Here is a 19,733-nt window from a genome sequence, read left to right as displayed (position 1 = left end):
TACAGAAAAAAATATAAAATTATATTTGATATTATTGCTCATTTCAATAGGAATAAGGTCACTATATGGAGGTGTCCCATATATACCGATTTTTTGTAGCCTATTCGACAGGTATATATCAAAATCCGGAATAGACGTGACCGGTTCAAATATTATGTGTACATTTCCAGTCCACACGTCAACATCTCACATGATTTAGATTGAATCCATTTTGGTTTCCTGTTGAAAGTATGAAGCGTTGTTATTAATATACTTGGATACTGCGATACCATGGCTCTTAAGAAAGTAAAGGGCACTCTAGAGCGAGTGTTGGACAAAAATCTCCAAGATTTAGTCCGAGGCATTCGCAACCACAAAGAGAATGAGGTGGGATGATAAAATCGATATCATTTAGAAGCTTGAAATTATTAGCTACTGTTTACAAATAGAGATAATATTATCTTGATTATGGGGCGTTTGCTTCACTAATAAAATAAATTAGACTGCATTTGTAAAAGGAGCTAGTAATGCATCGGTGAAATAATATGAATATCGTGTAGGTTTTCAACGAAGTTGCAGAGAACTGACCATCTGTTCTTGAATACAATAATGTTGGAATAATAAATAATTGGGTGTTTGACTGTTTGTAGCCATTTTTGTCATAATACAGATAAGAGAGTAAGACCACAGGTGTCCACCATAGTCCAGTTGTCGACTCACTTTTTGACAACTCCTATACTAGCCAATTGTAATGAAGGGTATCGGGGACAGTATGCATTACAAGGGATGCATGTTACGCACTTTCTTCTTATAAATCCTCGTATGTAAAATGAATTATTTCAACATAAAAGATTTATAATATAGTATATTCAGAAGAATTTTGGTTGTGTTACCTTAAGACCGTAGTTTATCATTAATCCCAAGGCTAGAACTATTTTTGTCATTCACTTTGACTTTCAACTCAGACCTTTACTTGTCATTTGATTCTATAAGTGGAACAGTATTTATGAAACTTAAAAGACTTGAAAATAGATGGTACAAAGGCAATGGTCTGTTATTATATCATAATAACTTCACAATGTGTACAACAAATACAGAAAGCAGGTGTGCACATGTTACTTGTCAGATGGATACAACATTATTTTTTTATTTTCAGGGAAAGTACATTGCAGAGTGTATTGATGAGATAAAACAAGAGTTAAGACAGGAGAACCAAGCTGTTAAAGCCAATGCAGTCAACAAGCTTTTATATGTAAGAAAATGTAAACCTTATCAGAAAAATGTAAATTGCTAAACAAACATGAATATGTAAGTACATGTACATACAGCTTGCTAATTTTTACTTTGAAAGTTTGTAACTACATATCATTTTCCAACATTCATGCATGTACATGTAGTTGTTGTTCAAAAGATGTAAAGTTTAATTGTATCCATTATAAATATCAACAAGCTTTTACAAGTATGTAAGTTGTACAAAAATGACATGATTCATGACATACACATTGCATAACTTTCATCTCCAACTTGAAGCTTTAAGGAGAAAATCAAATTACTTCATAGTGATAGTTTTATGTCTAAAAGATGTTGAAGAAATGTTATTCTATTTGAATCTCTATTAAAAGTGCATTTTTGAAACTAATTCTATAGACGGCACGTCTTTTAACCCCAAGGAACCCCAAGGAACCCCAAGGAAACCCCAAGGAACCCCAAGGAAACCCCAAGGATACCCCAATGACAGAAATGAATAACTATTGATACCCAAGGGGGTCTCATTAGAGTGCAAGGGTTACCCCTTACCCTTGGTACCCCAATTATACCCCAAGGAACCCCAAAGATAACCTAATAATACAGATTTATAACTCCTGATACACCATAGGAATCCCAAGGAACCTCAAGTATACCCTAATGATACAAATTTTAAACTCGTGGTACCCCTGGGGACTCACTGGTATTCCAGACACACCTCTAAGAACCACAGGGAACCCCTGGGATATCCCAAGGAACTCCAAGAATACCCTAATAATACAGAATCATAACTCTTGATACTCCATAGAACCCCAAGGATACCCTAATAATACAAATTTAAAACTCTTATTAACCCTGAGGACTCATTGGTATTCCAGATACACCTCTAGGAATCCCAGGGAACCCCATGGATATCCCAAGGAACTCCAAGAATACCCTAATAATACAGAATCATAACTCTTAATACTCCATAGAACCCCAAGGATACCCTTATACATTGTAATACAAATGTAAAACTTTTGATAACCCTGGGGACTCATTGGTATTCAAGATACACCTCTATGAATCCCAGGGAACCCCAGGGATATCCCAAGGAACTCCAAGAATACCCTAATAATACAGAATCATAAATCTTGATACTCCATAGAACCCCAAGGATACCGTAATACGCTGCAATACAAATCTAAAACTCTGGATAACCCTGGGGACTCATTGGTATTCCAGATACACCTCTAAGAATCCCAGGGAACCCCAGGGATATCCCAAGGAACTCCAAGAATACCCTAAAAATACAGATTCATAACTCTTGATACACCACAGAACCCCAAGGATACCTCAAGGAACTTAAAGGATAACTTAATAATACAAATTTAAATTCTTGATACCCGTAGGGACTCATTGGTATCTCAGACAAAACCCACGGATACCCCAAAAAACTTTAGGGATATTCTTATACATGTATTGGTTATATAAATTTTATAACTCTTGATATCCTTTGGAACTCCAAGGATACACTATATCTCTTGATACTTTTTGGGTCTCTTTGATATCCAAGACAAATCACAAGGTATCCCAGGAAACCCCATGGGTACCCCAAGAAACCTAAAGGATACCCTAATAGTACTCTAATAGTAATAATACAGATACCCCATTGTTATCCCTGACACACCCTATGGATACCTCAAGGAACTCCAAGGATACCCAGTAATATAGCTTTTGATACCCAAATGAACCCCAAGGATACCCTAATAACACAATTTTATATATCTGGATACACCCTCGGGGCTTTTTGATATCCCAGACACCATTAGGTATCCCACGGAACCCCATGGATACCCCAAGGAACTTAAAGGATACCCTTATAATACAGATTCATAAAACTTGATACCCCATAGAACCCAATGGAACCCCAAGGATATAGCCTAATAATTCAAATTAAAAATTCTTGATACCACTGGGGACTCATTTGTATCCCAGACACGCCTCTAAAAACCTCTATAAACCCTAGGGAACCCCACAGAAATCCCAAGTAACTCCAAAAGATACCCTAATCATACAGATTTATAACTCTTGATACACCATACAACCCCAAGGATACCCTAATATGTAATACTTTAAAACACATTTGGTCTAGCCGAAAAATTTTTGTCTATAAATTTGTTTCGGACTTGTGATATTGCATCACATTCTAAAATATAATGAAATTCATCGGCTCTACGTTTTTTGTAACAGAGAGGACAAAATCTTTCATTTAATGGGATACCTTCCTATCTTCCCACTTCAACTGGTAGATGGTGATTTGAAGTACGAAAGAACTATATATATGATAAGAGTTAAATTTGGCCCCCATTATTCGCAATTTTTTAAAGTGTTTCAGGTACAATAATATGTTATGTTATATTTTAGAAGAGTTGATGTAAAATTTATTTTTCACCTATTTATTTGATTTTTTTGCACTCACTGGCAGAAAATGACGTCAGAAGTGACGCTATTTCTATATTTCAATCAAAATCAGTCCAAAATTTACATTTTTCTTAATATCTTTTTATGAATGGGAAATATAGAGGGCATGCTTGAACAGGGAAATTTTTTTTGTCACTTATTAGCCTTGGCTAGATACATCTCTGATTAAAATATTTTGTTTGTTCAAGCATGCTCTCTATTTTTTCTGAAAGAAAAACTGCTTGAAAACAAGCTGTTTTATGCTAAAAATGCAAAAATGGCAGGAAAAGGTTGTCTTTACGATGTCATATTTCTAAATTCTGGGCAGTTGAATCAAAATGAACATTATGTAAAAACATCACATATATGTCTGTACAAAGAAAAATGATGATGTTCATTTTAGGGGGCCATTTTAGGCCCATATCATATATGTAGTCCTTTTACAAGAATTTTTCTGAATTTCAGGTGTAAAATATTGAAATAGTTCCATCAGTCTGAAAATGTAGTCCTAAATGTACATGTTCTTGAGCATTTAATTCTTTTATATCATAACCACTGTAGCCAAATTGTATGCTGTACGTGATAATTCCTCTGCATTTCTTATTAACATTTATAGTTTTTTTCATTATTAAAATCAACAGCCCAAAACTTGAACCATATAATGTTTATTTTTTCAAGGTTCTTGATAAGGGACATAGAAGGGGTAGTAATGTCATAGTTTTCCTCCTCCTCAAACATGTCAAAAGAATGAATATTGAGTAATTTTACATGAAATAAAAATTAGCTTGTATGATCAATCATGATAGACATGATAGAACAAACCCTTTTTAATTATGAAAATTTACTTCTATTACAAGTATCTAATTAATTTTTTAAACTTTATTTTAAACATAATCTCAAAAAACTGCCTGTTATTTTTTTTTTTATTAAAAATTTGCTTAAGGTCAATAATTGAACAGACTATAATTTACCTGTAATTAATTTCCTTTGTTCTTTGAAACCCTTACCTGAGCACCATTCCCACTTAGCTAAAATCAGTCACCCATAAAAATTTCAGAATTATAGCAAAGTGGGAAGACACCCAAAATTCACAAGGGTTGTCTACCAATAAACAAGGAGATGTAGGTGTAGGTAAATATATTGCAACAGTGATGGTGAAGCCATTGTGTATACATGTAAAGGGTTATGTTGGCCCTTTAATCCCTGTCCGAGAGCTACCACCAATATACAACGGGTGTCTACCTGCAATTAACAGGTATTTTGGTGCCTCTCAGGTGAACATTCTGCGCGCATAATGGGTCAATCCATTGTGTTGTACCCACGAAGGGGAGATAGCCCCACTCCACACTTCCATGATCACTTCTTAATTGTCTTTTCTCAAAAGTACTCCAATAAGGGTAACACCCCCTATGTCAATAGTAAAACAAGTTTGGGTCTTTGTAACTGAACAATATCTTTCCCCACTTCATTTGAAAATTTCACCGAAGAAACATTGTCATATTAAGTGTTTATATGAATGGTTCACTGGAAGAATTGCAGACTTCCTTGTGGTGACATGAAATTTAGTGCCCTATTTTCATGAATTTGATATAATTTGTTACTGATTCAATATTGGCTGATCATCAGTTGGTAAGAGACAACAAATTCTGCCGATTAACGGTACTCGATTATGATTTTCAACCGATTTGACAACATTAATTGTTAAATTCATCCAAAGTGAACAGATATTTTAAGTCAGGAGAAACATTATTTTTATCATACCAGTATGTATTGGGGTATCACAAGTGTTCCTTGGGTTGCCCAGATGTTTTTATGATATTCCATTGAGTAATTGGGTATTAATTAGTAATATGTTTTACAGTACAACCATTGGGGTGGTTATTAAATTTTATCGATTGGGTACCTTGCAATTGGGGTTCCTACAGGTATCCTTGGGGTACCAATTGTTGACCTTTGGACTCCAATGAGTATCCTGGGGTATCAATAGTTATCAATTTTTATAATTGGGGTATCCTTGGGGTATCAGGAGTGACCCGTTGATTTTTAATGAGACCGGCCTTGGTCATCAAATTTACTTTCCACCATTGAGGTATCTATGGGGTTCTCAAGGGTATCCTTTGGGTTTTCATTGGTATACTTGGGATTCATTTGGGTTCTTTGGGGTACTTATCACTTTAAATACATATGTATTTACAAATTAATGTATCTGATGATATTTTTTTAATTTAATTGTTTTAATGAAAAACCAACAAAATGACAATAATCCCACCCTTTGCAGTAAATGGAAATACCGGTAGCCAAGCAATGCTCTTCTGTTGATAAAACTTTGAATATCTTTCTAATAAGAGTCTTAACAGATGCAGTTAGTTGTTTCAAATTTTCCTCACTTTCTGCCATGGTTCAATGGAACTCCATATCAGAAAATTGATCCCATAGGACTTTATATATGATTTTCTTTGACAGGCTTGTTAAATTTAATAAACTCCCAAAACATTACCATAATTACCATACTATGTAAAAATATGTAAGAAAGAAAATTATTATTACAAACAATTTTAAAATTGCGGAAACACTACAATCATATCACGACAGTAATTTTAAATCTAATTTAAATTAAATTCCCTATAGGGTCACTTCATCAACTTGCATGACTAATAAATTTAAACAACTTCTAAAAATAGTTCACTTCTTTATTCTAATAATGATATTATTCATTTCCTTTTAAATTAGCCCCAAAGCCACTGCCCATTTTACAGATTATCAATTTTCCATACACACATGCTCCATCTTAACCATGGCTCAGATAATGGCCCCCTTGGGACAAATGAATTCAGCCAGCTCCTAAGAATTTATCATTGACAAACAAAAAATCTGCATTGTCAGTTGATAGAATACTTGTAAAAGATAAATTTAGTTAACGCATAAAGACAAAAAACCTCCATTTGAATGTATTTATATAAACATATTTTAGGGTGTTTTAATGCTATAAATTAATTAATAAAATCTGTAAGGATTACCTCCCTTACTTTTCAACGTCAGTGAACAAAAAATAGAATGAGGAAAATGAAAACTGTCATAAAATCATTAAATCTTGTCTGCTCCTAAAAAAAATTACAGGTGCACATCTTCAGATGGTGATCAACATATGTACAAATTTTCAGACTGTTCCATGCAGTAGTAAAAAATTCTATAGGGGGGACAAAGTTGCATCTACAGAGAGACGGACAGACGGACGGGTAGGGTGAAACCAATATACCCCCCCTAAACTTCATTTGTGGGGGTATAGGGGTATAATGAGACTCCTGGGGTATCACTAGTTACTAATTTCTATTATTGGGGTTACTTGGGGTTCTAATGAGTATACTTGGGGTTCCTTGGGGTATCCTTGGGGTACTACGAGGTGACCCTTGGATTCAAATGAGACCCCTTGGGTATAAATAGTTATTAATTTCTATCACTGGGGTACCTTGGGGTGAGCCTTTGATTTGAATGAGACCCCTGGGGTATCATTGGTTAATAACTTTATCATTTGGGTTCCATGGGGTTCTTACGGGTTTCCTTGGGGTTCCTTGGGGTACCCTTGGGGTACTAAGAGGTGACCCTTGAAGTCCAATAAGACCCCTTGGGTATTAAAATTTATTAATTTTTGTCATTGGGGTTCCTTGGGGTATCCTTGAGGTTCCTTGGGGTTTCCTTGGGGTTCCTTGGGGTTAAAAGACGCACCCTTCTATAGATGTTTTATTCATTAAATATGGCCTTTAAGGTTTCAATGATCCGGCAACTCTATTTTATAGAATTAAAAATCATATCTGTGACCCTTTCAGCTCCAAATGCTGGGCTATGACATCAGCTGGGCTGCCTTCCACATCATTGAAGTCATGAGTTCAACCAAATTTACCTTCAAGGTGAGTTCCTTATTCAAAGATCATTTGATTTGTGTATTGTATCAGTATATTAATTATAGGAAAATGCATCTCTATATATCTGTACCTATATATAACAAAATAAGTTTGATCTCATCTTCTTTGTAAACAGAGGATTGGGTATTTAGCTGCTGCACAGAGTTTCCACGATAGTACAGATGTTCTTATGCTGACCACCAACATGATCCGAAAGGTAGCAAATTTTGTTTTTTTAAATAAGAGTTACTATTTGTTGATAACTGGTCCCATTTTACTACTTTAAGCATTCTGCGTACAAATTATTTTTGGGTGAATACATTAGTTTATTTAAGGATTAAGTTTGGACATTTTTTGTATATCAATACATGTATGATTTGGAATACAACTAAACAAAATGCCTTGTATGCAGGTTAAAACTGTTTGTGTAAGTGAAAGGGTGAATTTTGTAAAATTAAATGTAAATTTAAAAGCAGTATTTCCCTCTTCAGGGTGTTGCATACTCAGTAAATTAATTCTTGTTTCTCTCCCTCGTGGTAGGACCTGAGCAGTCAGAACATGTATGATGCTGGGGTAGCACTGACCGGACTGGCTTGTTTTGTCACTGCAGATCTCGCCAGAGATCTGGCCAATGACATTATGACTCTTGTAAGTTGATATTATACATGTACAGGTAGTCCCTGTGTTTTATATATTATAAATTGCATAGTTCTCTGAACAAATTTTTACATAATGATATACATACTGCCACTTAATTAAAATTTTTGAGATTCAAATGTAATTCAAATCAAACATTAAATTCCAGATGACATCCACACGTCCTTACTTAAGAAAGAAAGCTGTACTTATAATGTATAAGGTGTTTCTGCAATTCCCCGAGGCATTAAGACCTGCATTCCCAAGGCTTAAAGAAAAATTGGAGGATCCAGACACAGGTTATATGCTTTTATTGATTTCAAGGGCACACCTTGTGTTAAGTATATTATTTTGTCCTATGTTGATGAGATGTTATTGCAAATAATGACCACACGGGCTATTATATTATCAAGATTAGTAATTGTGACAGTAATCATTACTGTCACAATGTAGTTATTTTGTACATGTTTAAAAATTGTATGCAAGTGCATTTATATCACTAATACAATTTCATTGTTTTTGATTAATGTTGAAAAATATTAAGGTCCTTTGTATGGTATTTTTATTCATGGTTCTAATCTACATGTTAATCTCTCAAGACAATGCAATCCCAAAACCACTTAATGAAGTAGACTTTGAAAAATTTGAAATTGATTCTGTGTATCCATATGTAAAATATGATGAAATTTTACAGGTGTACAGTCTGCTGCAGTGAATGTAATTTGTGAGTTGGCCAGGAAAAACCCACAAAACTACCTCTCTCTGGCCCCTCTCTTCTTCAAGCTGATGACCAGTTCTTCAAACAACTGGGTCCTCATTAAAATCATCAAACTGGTAAGTATAATATCTACATGCAGACAGCCCAGTTTGCTAATGCAAAGAAATGTTGAAACCAGCAGTGACTGGATTACAATGTTGTCTGTCAGCAATTTATGAAAAATATGAAAAAGGTGAAATTTATTTGAGCATTTATGAATTTGAATTTTAAAAAATCAGTATGTTTTTTTTATTTTAGTTTAGTGCATTAACTCCACTGGAGCCCAGACTAGGGAAAAAACTTATAGAGCCATTAACCAATTTAATCCATAGGTAAGGTTTTAAGATGATGAAAATGTATGAATATTTGATTGATTGATCAGGTTCAATTCACAGTTAAGTGATTTACCTTTAATTGACAGCACCTCAGCCATGTCTCTTCTGTATGAGTGCATCAATACAGTTATAGCAGGTGAGTGGTTTTTATTGCAAATATCTTCACTTTCTTTTGTTGGTTTTCATTCATTTAGTTTGTTGAATACAGAGGATTTGGGAATAGAGTTGGTGTATTTTCTCTTAGTTCTATTTTTATATACTTTTTTTGTACTCCCTCTTTCATTTTGTAAATTTTTAACACTTTTGATTATACCTAAAATGTCAGGAGGAAGCTTTACTCAATAAAGTTTTTTCACTTCTGGTTGTTCATGTACATTTTTTTTAATTGATGAAAACTCAACTTCCTCTTGAAATATTATTGATCTATATGTATATGGAAGAAAAAATATTGTGCCTGCAGTAATTATCTTAGAAATTTTGGTATCACATCATCTAAGCGATTGTCAGTTTTAGAATATCACTATGTTGTGCCTATTATATTTGTTTTTTAGAGCACATGTATATGTATATCTGTAGTAGCATGCTTTGCAAATTTTATTCGTTGAAAATTGCACATAAAAACATATTTCTAATATAAACATACTTTAACATAGTTTCTTTTATTATTGAAATTCAAATGGATTGGGTAACAGACATGGCCTAAGTAGACCCTCTCCAAAATACAAAGTCAAATATTTCCATATAATATAGTATTACTGCTTTAGAGAGTGGTATTATTAATATTTTGTGTATATAAGACAAGGGAAAATTGAATAGTTGGTAATTATCGTAACTGTTATCTTATATAAATTATAAGATGATTTGTTGGTTAACATAAGCATTCTCACCTACATTTAGAAACCCACCATTATATATCTGACATGGATAATTCTCAATTTGATTTTGATTAGGATTGAAACATTGTGTATGACTGCTCACTATAATGAATTAAATGTTGTACCTGTACATTCGTGTTACTGCTTATTGAAATGAAGTCTGTATTTTTTGCTTTGTATTCATTGCCTTAAAGCAAAGTTAAAAAGAATGTTTATTGTATCTATGTGTTCAGACAGTTAAAAAATGTGAAATCTTGTTGAAATTTTAAATGAGGCCAGTTCCTCCAAGTTGGAATTTTTCTTGTGCATATATTAATCTTGAATAGGTAAAACTAGTACTTTATACTTGGTACACATACTAAGCTTGCTATAATTGTGGTGGGACTATATTGTTTGCTTTGACAGAGCATTCAGGAACAATAACTGCTTGGAGTTGAATACACAAGGGACACTACTGCTGGCACAATATTGAGATATAATTGTTTTTCTTCCTTTACTTACAGTACTCATTTCTATATCTTCAGGCATCCCCAATCACACCGCCTCAATTCAGGTAACTCAATGCGGGCTTCTGGAAGCAGTGAATGTTTGACATTTCAATTTAGCTGACTTTTCTCCTTTAGCGGGATTTGGAATTTATTGCCCTGTTGTGTTTCAATTATCCTCATTTGTCAAACAATCATTGCTTATTTTGTATCAAATTGAATTATTCTTTGAATATTCATTTATTTTAAAAGTTTCATTGATTTTGTTCTTGATATAATGAGAAGTTGTTACATTTACTGGTTCCTTGGTTCCGATCTTATTCCCAGAAATCCTTGGCATGTTACACTTCTTGGCTATAAATATAATGAAAAACACTGATGCATGTTGGGAGATGTATATAGAATATACTGTAGTTTACATCCAGTCCACTATATATGAAGCAGGGCTTCAATTTTATTGAAAAACAAAATTTTTTCTTGAAACCAATTTATTTACAGTGTTTATTTTTGTATATTCTTGAATAGCTCTGCGTACAGAAATTAAGGATTTTGATAGAAGACTCTGATCAAAATTGTAAGTAAAACTCATTGTAAGATGTAATGCATTTGCAGTTTAGTATAAAAAACAAAGAAAGATGTTTGTTTCTATTTAAGTATTGATTAGTGTGATGTCAGACACAAACATCAGAGCTGTAAGATGGCCAAAAAGGCTTAAAATTTTACAACAATCTTACAATTCAAAAGAAATAACGATTTCTCCAGCTGATCTTGTGAATTTCATTGAAATAAAAATAATCATTTTCAGCCATATCTGATTTTCGTTGTATACAAATGTTGAGTATAAAATATAGAATCAGGCCCAGTTCAACTTTGAGTGAATGTTACATGTAAATACCATCAAGTATAAAACACAATTTTGCATATAATACTTAAAAATACATTTTGATTTGAATACTTGCTCTTAATCAAGTATTTGTTGTTATTTCAGTGAAATATCTTGGACTTTTGGCCATGTCAAAGATTTTGGCCACTCACCCAAAGAGTGTCCAATCCCACAAAGATTTGATTCTGCAATGCTTGGATGACAAGGATGAATCCATCAGACTGCGGGCCCTTGACCTGATTTATGGAATGGTAGGGGGTCTTTGGAATTCAACAGAAATATTCTTGATATCAAATTATACTCTATGAAAAGAAAGAAAAAAATATTTGAATGTTGAATGGCTCTGGTTCTCTTTGAAACTTTGAATGTAATCTACGTATTGTTAGTTTTGAGACGGCCATGATCTAAAGATGTTGTGGATATAATTGGCATTTTTTTGTTTGCAAAAACAGGTTTCTAAGAAGAACCTAATGGAGATTGCAAAGAAGTTGATGGTGCACATGGATAAAGCTGAAGGAACCCACTACAGGGATGAACTACTGGCCAAGATAGTGGAGATCTCCAGTCAGTCCAACTACCAGTACATCACTAACTTTGAATGGTATGTCAAATTTAGATAACTGCGCAAGCAGTCAGAAAGGTTCTTTTAGAAATTTTTTGCCTAAGCATTATTTATCTTACTGAAAATTCCATCCAATTTTGTGTATTTGTTGCTGTTAAAGGTCATTTTTCTTGGTTTTTGTTAGAGAGAGAATATGAAAATATTTAAAAGAAAAATTGTTTTTATAGTACATGTTTATTTACAAGTTGTTTTGTTTATGTTTCATCAAAGGTTTTGGTTTCTATACATGTACATACATATTTAAGGTATGTCAGTGTGTTAGTTGAGTTGACAAGAATGGAGGGAACTAGACACGGTCGAATGATCGCCTCACAGATGTTGGATGTAGCCATCAGGGTGCAGGCAATAAGACCATTTGCTGTGTCACAGATGGTAAGGACAAGCTTCCTTCCTTGGAAACATGTTGCAATTTCTTTTTGTAATAAATTTAATGTATTTGTCAATACATTGTTGTACAGCTTTTGATATGAAATCTGAAAAATGGAGATATGTTGTAGGCCTTGTTGCTGGAGAATTCACATATCCTAGCCAATAACTCTCAGAGGAATGGAATATGTGAAGTCTTGTATGCAGCAGCATGGATCTGTGGAGAGTTTTCTCAGTAAGCGATTGGAAACCATTTGCACAGAAATAACAATAAAGACCAATTCTCCCCTAAAAAAACCCCCAAAAATTATTACATAAAGATGTTCACTTACAGAACAAGAACAAATATTTATCAAAAACCTTTAATGAAATTTAATTGACTCATCCAAATAAAAATGGAAATCACAATAATCATCTTATCGAAACTTTTAGGCACTTGAAAAATCCAAGGGAGGCATTAGAAGCAATGTTGAAACCCAAGATAACAACACTTCCTGGACACATACAGAGTGTGTTTGTACAGAACATTATGAAGTTGTTTGGCAGTATTCTGAAGTCTGCGGAGGAGAGCGAGGACCAGGAAACCATGAAGGAGCTTTGTCAGCTGTTGACCAACAAGCTGCCCATATTCATACAGAGTGCTGATCTAGAGGTCCAAGAAAGGGTGAGTTCTGCTGTCTCTTTCTGTTTGATTTGTACATGTAAGACATTGAATGTAGTTTTGAACAAAAGGTATGGTTATCAAAACTTGAAATAGACAAAGTTTTGGATTTTGAAAATAATTTGTGTTAAATTTAAGCTACTCTGTTATGCTGGATTAAACTGGGACCAACCAAATTATACTCCTCTCCCAAATTTGACATTGAACTGCACAATGAAGGCAACGTAATCTCAATTTTTATTTATCTTTCTTGTACAGGCCTGTTGCATGCTACAGTTAGTAAAGTATGTTCAGAAGCTGATAGAGAAGGATGCCAAAGTTGGAGATGAAGTGTCTAGCTTGTTTGCTGGAGATTTAAATCCTGTGGCACCTAAAGCTCAGCGTAAAGTGCCTGTTCCTGAAGGGTAAGGCTGACATACAATATGTTTTTAAAAATAATCAGTCATCTCTCTATAACATCATGGCATGGCATTAGATTATACATGTAAGTAGAGAACTTACAGCTGTGTTGTTTGTACCATCTCGATTTTAAAAGAATATTTTAAGATATGCATTTTCATTTTAAATTCAAGATAACATACTAAGGTGTCCATCATGCCTAAATTTAAGATTGGAACTAAAATAATTATATAAATCTCTGATCATATTCTTTGAACCTTAATAAAATGGCAACTGATGGTAGATAGTTTGTAAAGTTCACTGAAAATTTCTCACTGTTGACGTATTGAGAACCAGTAAATACAAAGCTAATTATGCTGTATTCTATTTATCACAGATTGGACTTGGACAAGTGGATTAATGAGCCATTGTCAGAGAGTTCATCAGAGGAGGAGCCCACTACTTCCATCTTTGCCATCAATCATGATGATTCCAAGTATGTGGACTAAAAGAGTCATTATTGTATTATGAAACAGCATAAGGATTTGTGTACCGTATATTTCGGGGCATAGGCCGGTATTTTTTTTCTCCGATGAGCGAGCCCCGGCCTATCCCCCGGGATCAGCTATTCTTAGACTCAAAGTTAAAAAAATTTAACAGTAAAATATAAAATCCACTGTTTTTATCCATTGTACTGTTGTATCAGTTTATTATGAGGGTTGGTTTTTTTTCATCCATTTGAACTATTGTTCGATAGTTGTCCCGTTGATAATTTTTGTAATGACATTGTGAGTAATAAAATGTACAGTACTGTACGAGGTATTTCTTTACAATCACAATCAAAAGAATTTTTTTCCCACGTTCGTGTATGAACCCTGGAAACTATTATTGCGTAGTAAAAAAGAAAACGAAACCGGGTAGAATGTAATATGACGGAATTTTTGTGAATTCTTCATGTCTGCGTTCGTGGGAATCACTGGTCTTGGGTGGAGAATAAATCAAATGCTTTGTGTTTTTACAATTAATTTTCTGTTGGATGAAATAACGGTATTCTGGTGTCGTGTGTACATACAAAGGTGTGAAACCCGTGACTAAAACACAGCCTGGGGGCACGTAGACTAGTGTACACTGTTACACTTCATTGCATTAACTGTGTTTTTAACAATACAACTTCTCTGCATAACGGCAGTCACTATTTAATTAATTAATGGAAAGAACACAAATTAAATATTTTATGTTTGGTATTTCGTTTCCTCATTCATAGCGATTACGGGGGATAACTCTATTTGAATATGAAACCACGTGTTGAGCTAATGGACGCCATTCCCCGTATTTACAAGTAGCTTTCAAAGTATAACTTGATTAAATGAGATTTAGCAATAAGGTATTAATAAAATATAAATGGTTTGGTAAAATATTATACTTAGTTCTACTAGACAAAACCACGGAGGTTGGTGTTGCAATTAAATTTACACTTTGTAAAATTACGATACATAACGATACACTGATGAAAACGGAATAGACCAAACAGCCACAAAACACAGATGTATTTTTAAATATTGCTTAAAATATATATGTTAAGCAAATTTAATAACTTTAATTACTCTTTTGACTTTCTACATCGATATTCTGAAAGTATATACTTAATACGATGACTTCCTTAATAAGCGGTCATACTTTCACTATAGTAATCATCGATTGAAAATCGGCTTATCCCCCAATTCGGCTAGTCTAAGGATTTTTCTTGAATTTTGTCTAAAAATTAGCAATTCGGCCTATGCCCCACATCGACATATGCCCCGAAAAATACGGTACATAAAGGAATATAAATTCTACAGATTTGAAGTTCATCAGACTTTGATGTCTTATTACTTTTGAAAATGCATCATCATTTTGTTAAGCTCTGAAATAACACAGATGTTTTCGCTTACAGGTCTTTCTATAAGGAGGAGAAAAAGAATGTTCCAGAGCTTACAGAGGAAGAACTAGAAAAGGTAGGAAATACTCCATAATAAAAGACAATGAAATATTGTGACAGTAATATTTTAAGCATTTCCTGTTTTGTTACATTTGTAATTTAATTCTAGAGAAGAGAACAGAGGAAGATGGAGCAAATGCATAATCCACACTATTTAAGAATGGAAAACAAACCAAAGGTACAAAAATATTGAAAGCTTGAAAACGACATGTTTATCATCAGATACGAAATTAACATTAATTACTTTGTCCTGAATAAAACCGACTAACTTGTTGATTTTAGAAATCTGCTGCTGTTGAAGAAGCAGAAGAAAGTCCTGTGATGCAGATTGACCTAACTGTTCCTCTCCATGTACCAGGTAAGTGTTCGGGGACCAGTTCCTCCAAATACTTGCAATATTTAAACCGATGGTACAATTGTGAACCTTTATTGTAATAAAAGTTAAGAATGTAATTTTCCTTAAACCAAATCTTCAATAAGACACTGTGCTTTAAAAAAAATTTATGCATGACAAGAAAACTATTACAGTGCATAAGATTTTTTTTTTTTTTACCAAGATCTTGCTGAATGCTTTGAAAATATGTTGAATATTTTATTTTTCCATAGGACTAGCATCATCAGACAAATATCTGAAGCTGGCCTCACAAGACCGTGAGAAATCGAGGAAGAAGACTAAGCATGGTAAAACCAAAAAAAAGAAGAAAGGACAGCCAGTGGTAGAGTCGGATGAGGATGTTCCTGTTCAACACACAGTCAGCACACTGGTGGACATGCCCGAGGTGAGCTTCCTGTCTCAGGGGCATTATGGGTAGATCATTGTCTAAGAGCCTTGCCATTCCTTGCAAGGAATGGATAAGAGCTGGTAGGGTCACTGCCCACCGCCATTAAGGAATGATGAAATGCAAGGATAATGACCTCATTTGCATTGTAAAATCCACATTGAAAGAAAGCAGAAATTAGAAAATGACAGAACATTTGATTTGCAAGTCTATATTCTTTAAAGTTTAATGGATTTATAGAGTAACACAACAGGTTGTTTTTAATACTTAGACTCTTGCTGGAATCTCCTTTTTGATGTCCCATTTGTACTTGACTATGTACAAATAATAATAAGAAAAACTAAATTGTTCAAAATCTCATGACAGACTGGTAATTGAAGATTTAAACCTTTGTTTTTGTTTGGTAGGGTGCCAATACATCTGACAAAGAGGATGACAGAAAGACATCTGATCCTTTCAAACGTCTGGATATGGACCTGGACAAGTAAGAAACCTGGTGTTATTTCAATTTAAAAGATGCTTCTATGTTTCCACTGGTTTTAGATACATGTAAAATAGTCACTATCTTGTATTCTGACTAGATAAAGTTATAGAGGGAAAAGTGTATGCTCATGATGCTATGCATCATGAAAATTGAATCACTGATGAAGTATATGAAAAAAAAAATTGACATCAAGGTTGAAACTACATGTATTAAATTTTATACCTTGTGATTTGGAAAAGTATAGATCTAATGTTAAACTGTTCACTTGGACATTTTCTTTCAAATCTGCATGTACATGTAACTCAAAAACTTATGTTTGTTTGACAGGCCTTTAAGAGATGACGAGGTTTTGCCTGTCCGAACACACAGAATAGTCTTGGAATCGGGAGATATGGCGGATGTGGAAGGTGAAGAGGTCAAACCAAAGAAAAAACACAAGAAGGTGAAGGACAAGGAAGACAAAAAGAAACATCGTAAAGACGGGAAAGAGAAGGTTTGTGAACAATGATAACGTATAAAGTATAAAGAAGATTTTTTTGTTTCTAGTTTTACAGTTCATAAATGTACCAGTACCAACACACTTAATGTTCTTAAGATAATGTTTGAATCCATTTTATTGTTTGTTTATTGTAATCTAACCATACTTATTAGTACACCATTTTATATTCATGAAATAATGTTTGAATCCATATCATTGTTTGTGAAGTGATATTAACAGGCATACCAATATACTTTTTACAAACCCATTTAAATGTTAACTTGCAGAAGTCTAAAAAGAAGCAGAAAAGTGAAGAAGCATCAGGTTCCGCTTCCAACCTTCTCATGGAGGATGATGGCTCCCCAGAGCACGCCCCCATTGCCAACGGTCTTCCACAGTCTCCTGAACAAGGAAAAACAGAGCAAGAAAAGGTAGCAGTTACTGCACTGCAGGCTAGAGATTTATACAAAATTGAGGCTTTGCCAGAGGTGCTTGCTTATGTAATAGGATAAATTTCTCTGCCTTTGTCTTGTAGGACAATGATTTAGATTTCTGGATGAATAATGATTCTACATCAGCTGCTAAATCCACAGAAGTTGAAATAAAAACTCCTGAAGTGAATGTAGAGTATGCAAATGTGTCAAGTGAGGAGGACAGCCAAAAGGAAAAGGTAACAAGGATGTGATCATTCTTTAGTGGAGAGTGAGAAAGGATTTCATGAGAATCAACCCCTTATGTAAAGTATGACTTTTATCTGTTACTCTTTGTTATCAGAAAACAAGGAAAAAGAAAGAGAAGAAGACTAAAAAAGAAAAGAAAAGTAAAAAGGACAAGAAGTTATTGAGAGCTGACTATGAGGAGGCTGAAGGAATCACTACTCCCTCTAAGGAACAGGTGCCCCCTTCTCAGGCGGAAACACCTGTGGCAGTTCAGCTTCCAGTTAGTTTCAGGATTTTTACAGAGTTTATCAGATTATAAAGATCCCGTGTGTACTTAAAGGGGCATGGTCACGGTTTTGGTAAACAATTATTTTCCAAAAAACTGCAATTTAGGCATTCAAAAAATTGCACTAGTTTTGGACTGATTAACCCTATTTACACACAAACCCTGTGGAAAAAATTCTTTAGTCAATTTAATTCTGAAATTGTTTCACGTTTACAATTCTTCAGTAAGGCATTTCTAATAGTCAACCAAAATTTGAGTGTCATTCGTTGAGTTATAAGCGAGTTACAGAGTTTAAAATTCTTTGCTATGTAAACAAAGCATTTACATTTTGAATGCTGATGTGAAATTCCAGTTTTAGAGCAAAAATGAATGTGTTAAACATTAGGAACTGTTAATCTATGATTAAAATAAATAAAAGGATAGACAAATCAGCTTAAAAATATTTTGAACTTGTATATTGAACCTATGTAAACAAAAACAGGGCACGAGCCTTGTTTACATGACAAAGAATTGTGAGCTCTGTATCTTTCTTTTAACTCCATGAATGACTCTCAAATTTCATTTGATCATTAAAAATGCATTTTTAAAGCATTGTAAATAATAAAATCAGAAAATTAGAATTTGGCCAAAATCGTGACCATGCCCCTTTAAAATATGAATTGTTAGGATTATAAATGTACATATACCAGTACCTTTCAGGTACTCAACTTTTACCTTATTGCCCTGAAATGTGTGTTGTGTTTACCAGTTATTTATGTTCTAAAGTAAAGACTGATGTTAAAAATAATGAAAATTCATGAATTAATTTTTATCTCATTAAGATATTGCATGAATAGTGTAATTGATTACTATGAAGTAAAATTTCCTCATTAAAGCTTCCTTTTTATTTTGCAGCCTATGTCATCATATGTAACCTTAGGGGAAAATAATTCCATAAAAATGGTATGTGTTGATATCATTCTTCATGTATGGAAATCCACAAATGATAAATACCAAATGTATTGTTGAAAGGCTTGTTGTTACTGTAATATAATGATTTTTTTTCCTGCAGACTTGTGACATCCGAGCTAGTCACCAGAGAGGAGACCAGGTCATTGTCTCTGTAGTCTTTTCCAATCTTACTGACCATACCATCAAGGATTTAGAATTTAATGTCATGGACACCATGAACTTAAAGTTAATAAGATCTGTAAGTTTTGTTTATATTCAAGCAATATACTCTAAAGTGGCTTTATTTGCCAGAATAGCATCATTAAATTGAATTGTTAAGTTGAACATAGAAAGTATCTTTAATATTAATTTCATTAAGTTTACAAGCTTTTAGGGATAAGTTGGGTTTTTTTTGTAGATGGGTAGTTCTCATCATGATGCCATCAAAGTTCCCTTTATACTGCTGCCCAGTGCTCAAAATGAGGGACAATTTGCCTTTAACATTCAAGAGATTAAAGTTCCCCAAAAACTGAAAGGAACACTGACATATATTGTTAAGGTACTGGTGTATGACAT

At 33.8% G+C, this 19,733-nt stretch overlaps 1 protein-coding gene across 2 annotated transcripts in view; it reads left to right on the top strand.

Annotated features, from left to right (window-relative positions):
• The first annotated feature begins 159 nt into the window (after nucleotides 1-159).
• LOC128164967 (AP-3 complex subunit delta-1-like) overlaps nucleotides 160-19,733 on the top strand; it is a 21,955-nt gene continuing 2,381 nt past the window's right edge. Inside the window, exons 1-30 of one of the 2 annotated variants that reach the window (XM_052829096.1) lie at nucleotides 160-366; nucleotides 1,136-1,231; nucleotides 7,491-7,571; nucleotides 7,702-7,782; nucleotides 8,106-8,213; nucleotides 8,371-8,500; nucleotides 8,896-9,035; nucleotides 9,217-9,290; nucleotides 9,380-9,429; nucleotides 10,693-10,721; nucleotides 11,179-11,227; nucleotides 11,642-11,787; nucleotides 11,989-12,137; nucleotides 12,404-12,530; nucleotides 12,656-12,759; nucleotides 12,957-13,188; nucleotides 13,444-13,589; nucleotides 13,961-14,059; nucleotides 15,497-15,557; nucleotides 15,651-15,719; nucleotides 15,824-15,899; nucleotides 16,148-16,320; nucleotides 16,728-16,804; nucleotides 17,132-17,297; nucleotides 17,570-17,713; nucleotides 17,818-17,952; nucleotides 18,057-18,221; nucleotides 19,122-19,169; nucleotides 19,279-19,416; nucleotides 19,576-19,716. In XM_052829096.1, the coding sequence (XP_052685056.1) occupies nucleotides 271-366; nucleotides 1,136-1,231; nucleotides 7,491-7,571; nucleotides 7,702-7,782; nucleotides 8,106-8,213; nucleotides 8,371-8,500; nucleotides 8,896-9,035; nucleotides 9,217-9,290; nucleotides 9,380-9,429; nucleotides 10,693-10,721; nucleotides 11,179-11,227; nucleotides 11,642-11,787; nucleotides 11,989-12,137; nucleotides 12,404-12,530; nucleotides 12,656-12,759; nucleotides 12,957-13,188; nucleotides 13,444-13,589; nucleotides 13,961-14,059; nucleotides 15,497-15,557; nucleotides 15,651-15,719; nucleotides 15,824-15,899; nucleotides 16,148-16,320; nucleotides 16,728-16,804; nucleotides 17,132-17,297; nucleotides 17,570-17,713; nucleotides 17,818-17,952; nucleotides 18,057-18,221; nucleotides 19,122-19,169; nucleotides 19,279-19,416; nucleotides 19,576-19,716 (3,330 nt within the window). In that variant the 5' untranslated portion in view covers nucleotides 160-270. Of the gene's footprint in view, nucleotides 367-1,135; nucleotides 1,232-7,490; nucleotides 7,572-7,701; nucleotides 7,783-8,105; nucleotides 8,214-8,370; nucleotides 8,501-8,895; nucleotides 9,036-9,216; nucleotides 9,291-9,379; nucleotides 9,430-10,671; nucleotides 10,722-11,178; nucleotides 11,228-11,641; nucleotides 11,788-11,988; nucleotides 12,138-12,403; nucleotides 12,531-12,655; nucleotides 12,760-12,956; nucleotides 13,189-13,443; nucleotides 13,590-13,960; nucleotides 14,060-15,496; nucleotides 15,558-15,650; nucleotides 15,720-15,823; nucleotides 15,900-16,147; nucleotides 16,321-16,727; nucleotides 16,805-17,131; nucleotides 17,298-17,569; nucleotides 17,714-17,817; nucleotides 17,953-18,056; nucleotides 18,222-19,121; nucleotides 19,170-19,278; nucleotides 19,417-19,575; nucleotides 19,717-19,733 lie in introns of both variants that reach the window. The other variant, XM_052829095.1, reaches the window with a different exon arrangement.

Source organism: Crassostrea angulata, chromosome 10, assembly GCF_025612915.1.
Source record: "Crassostrea angulata isolate pt1a10 chromosome 10, ASM2561291v2, whole genome shotgun sequence".
Lineage (NCBI taxonomy): Eukaryota > Metazoa > Mollusca > Bivalvia > Ostreida > Ostreidae > Magallana > Magallana angulata.
The sequence above is the reverse complement of the archived record's forward strand: the minus strand, read 5'-3'. Positions and strand labels throughout refer to the sequence as shown.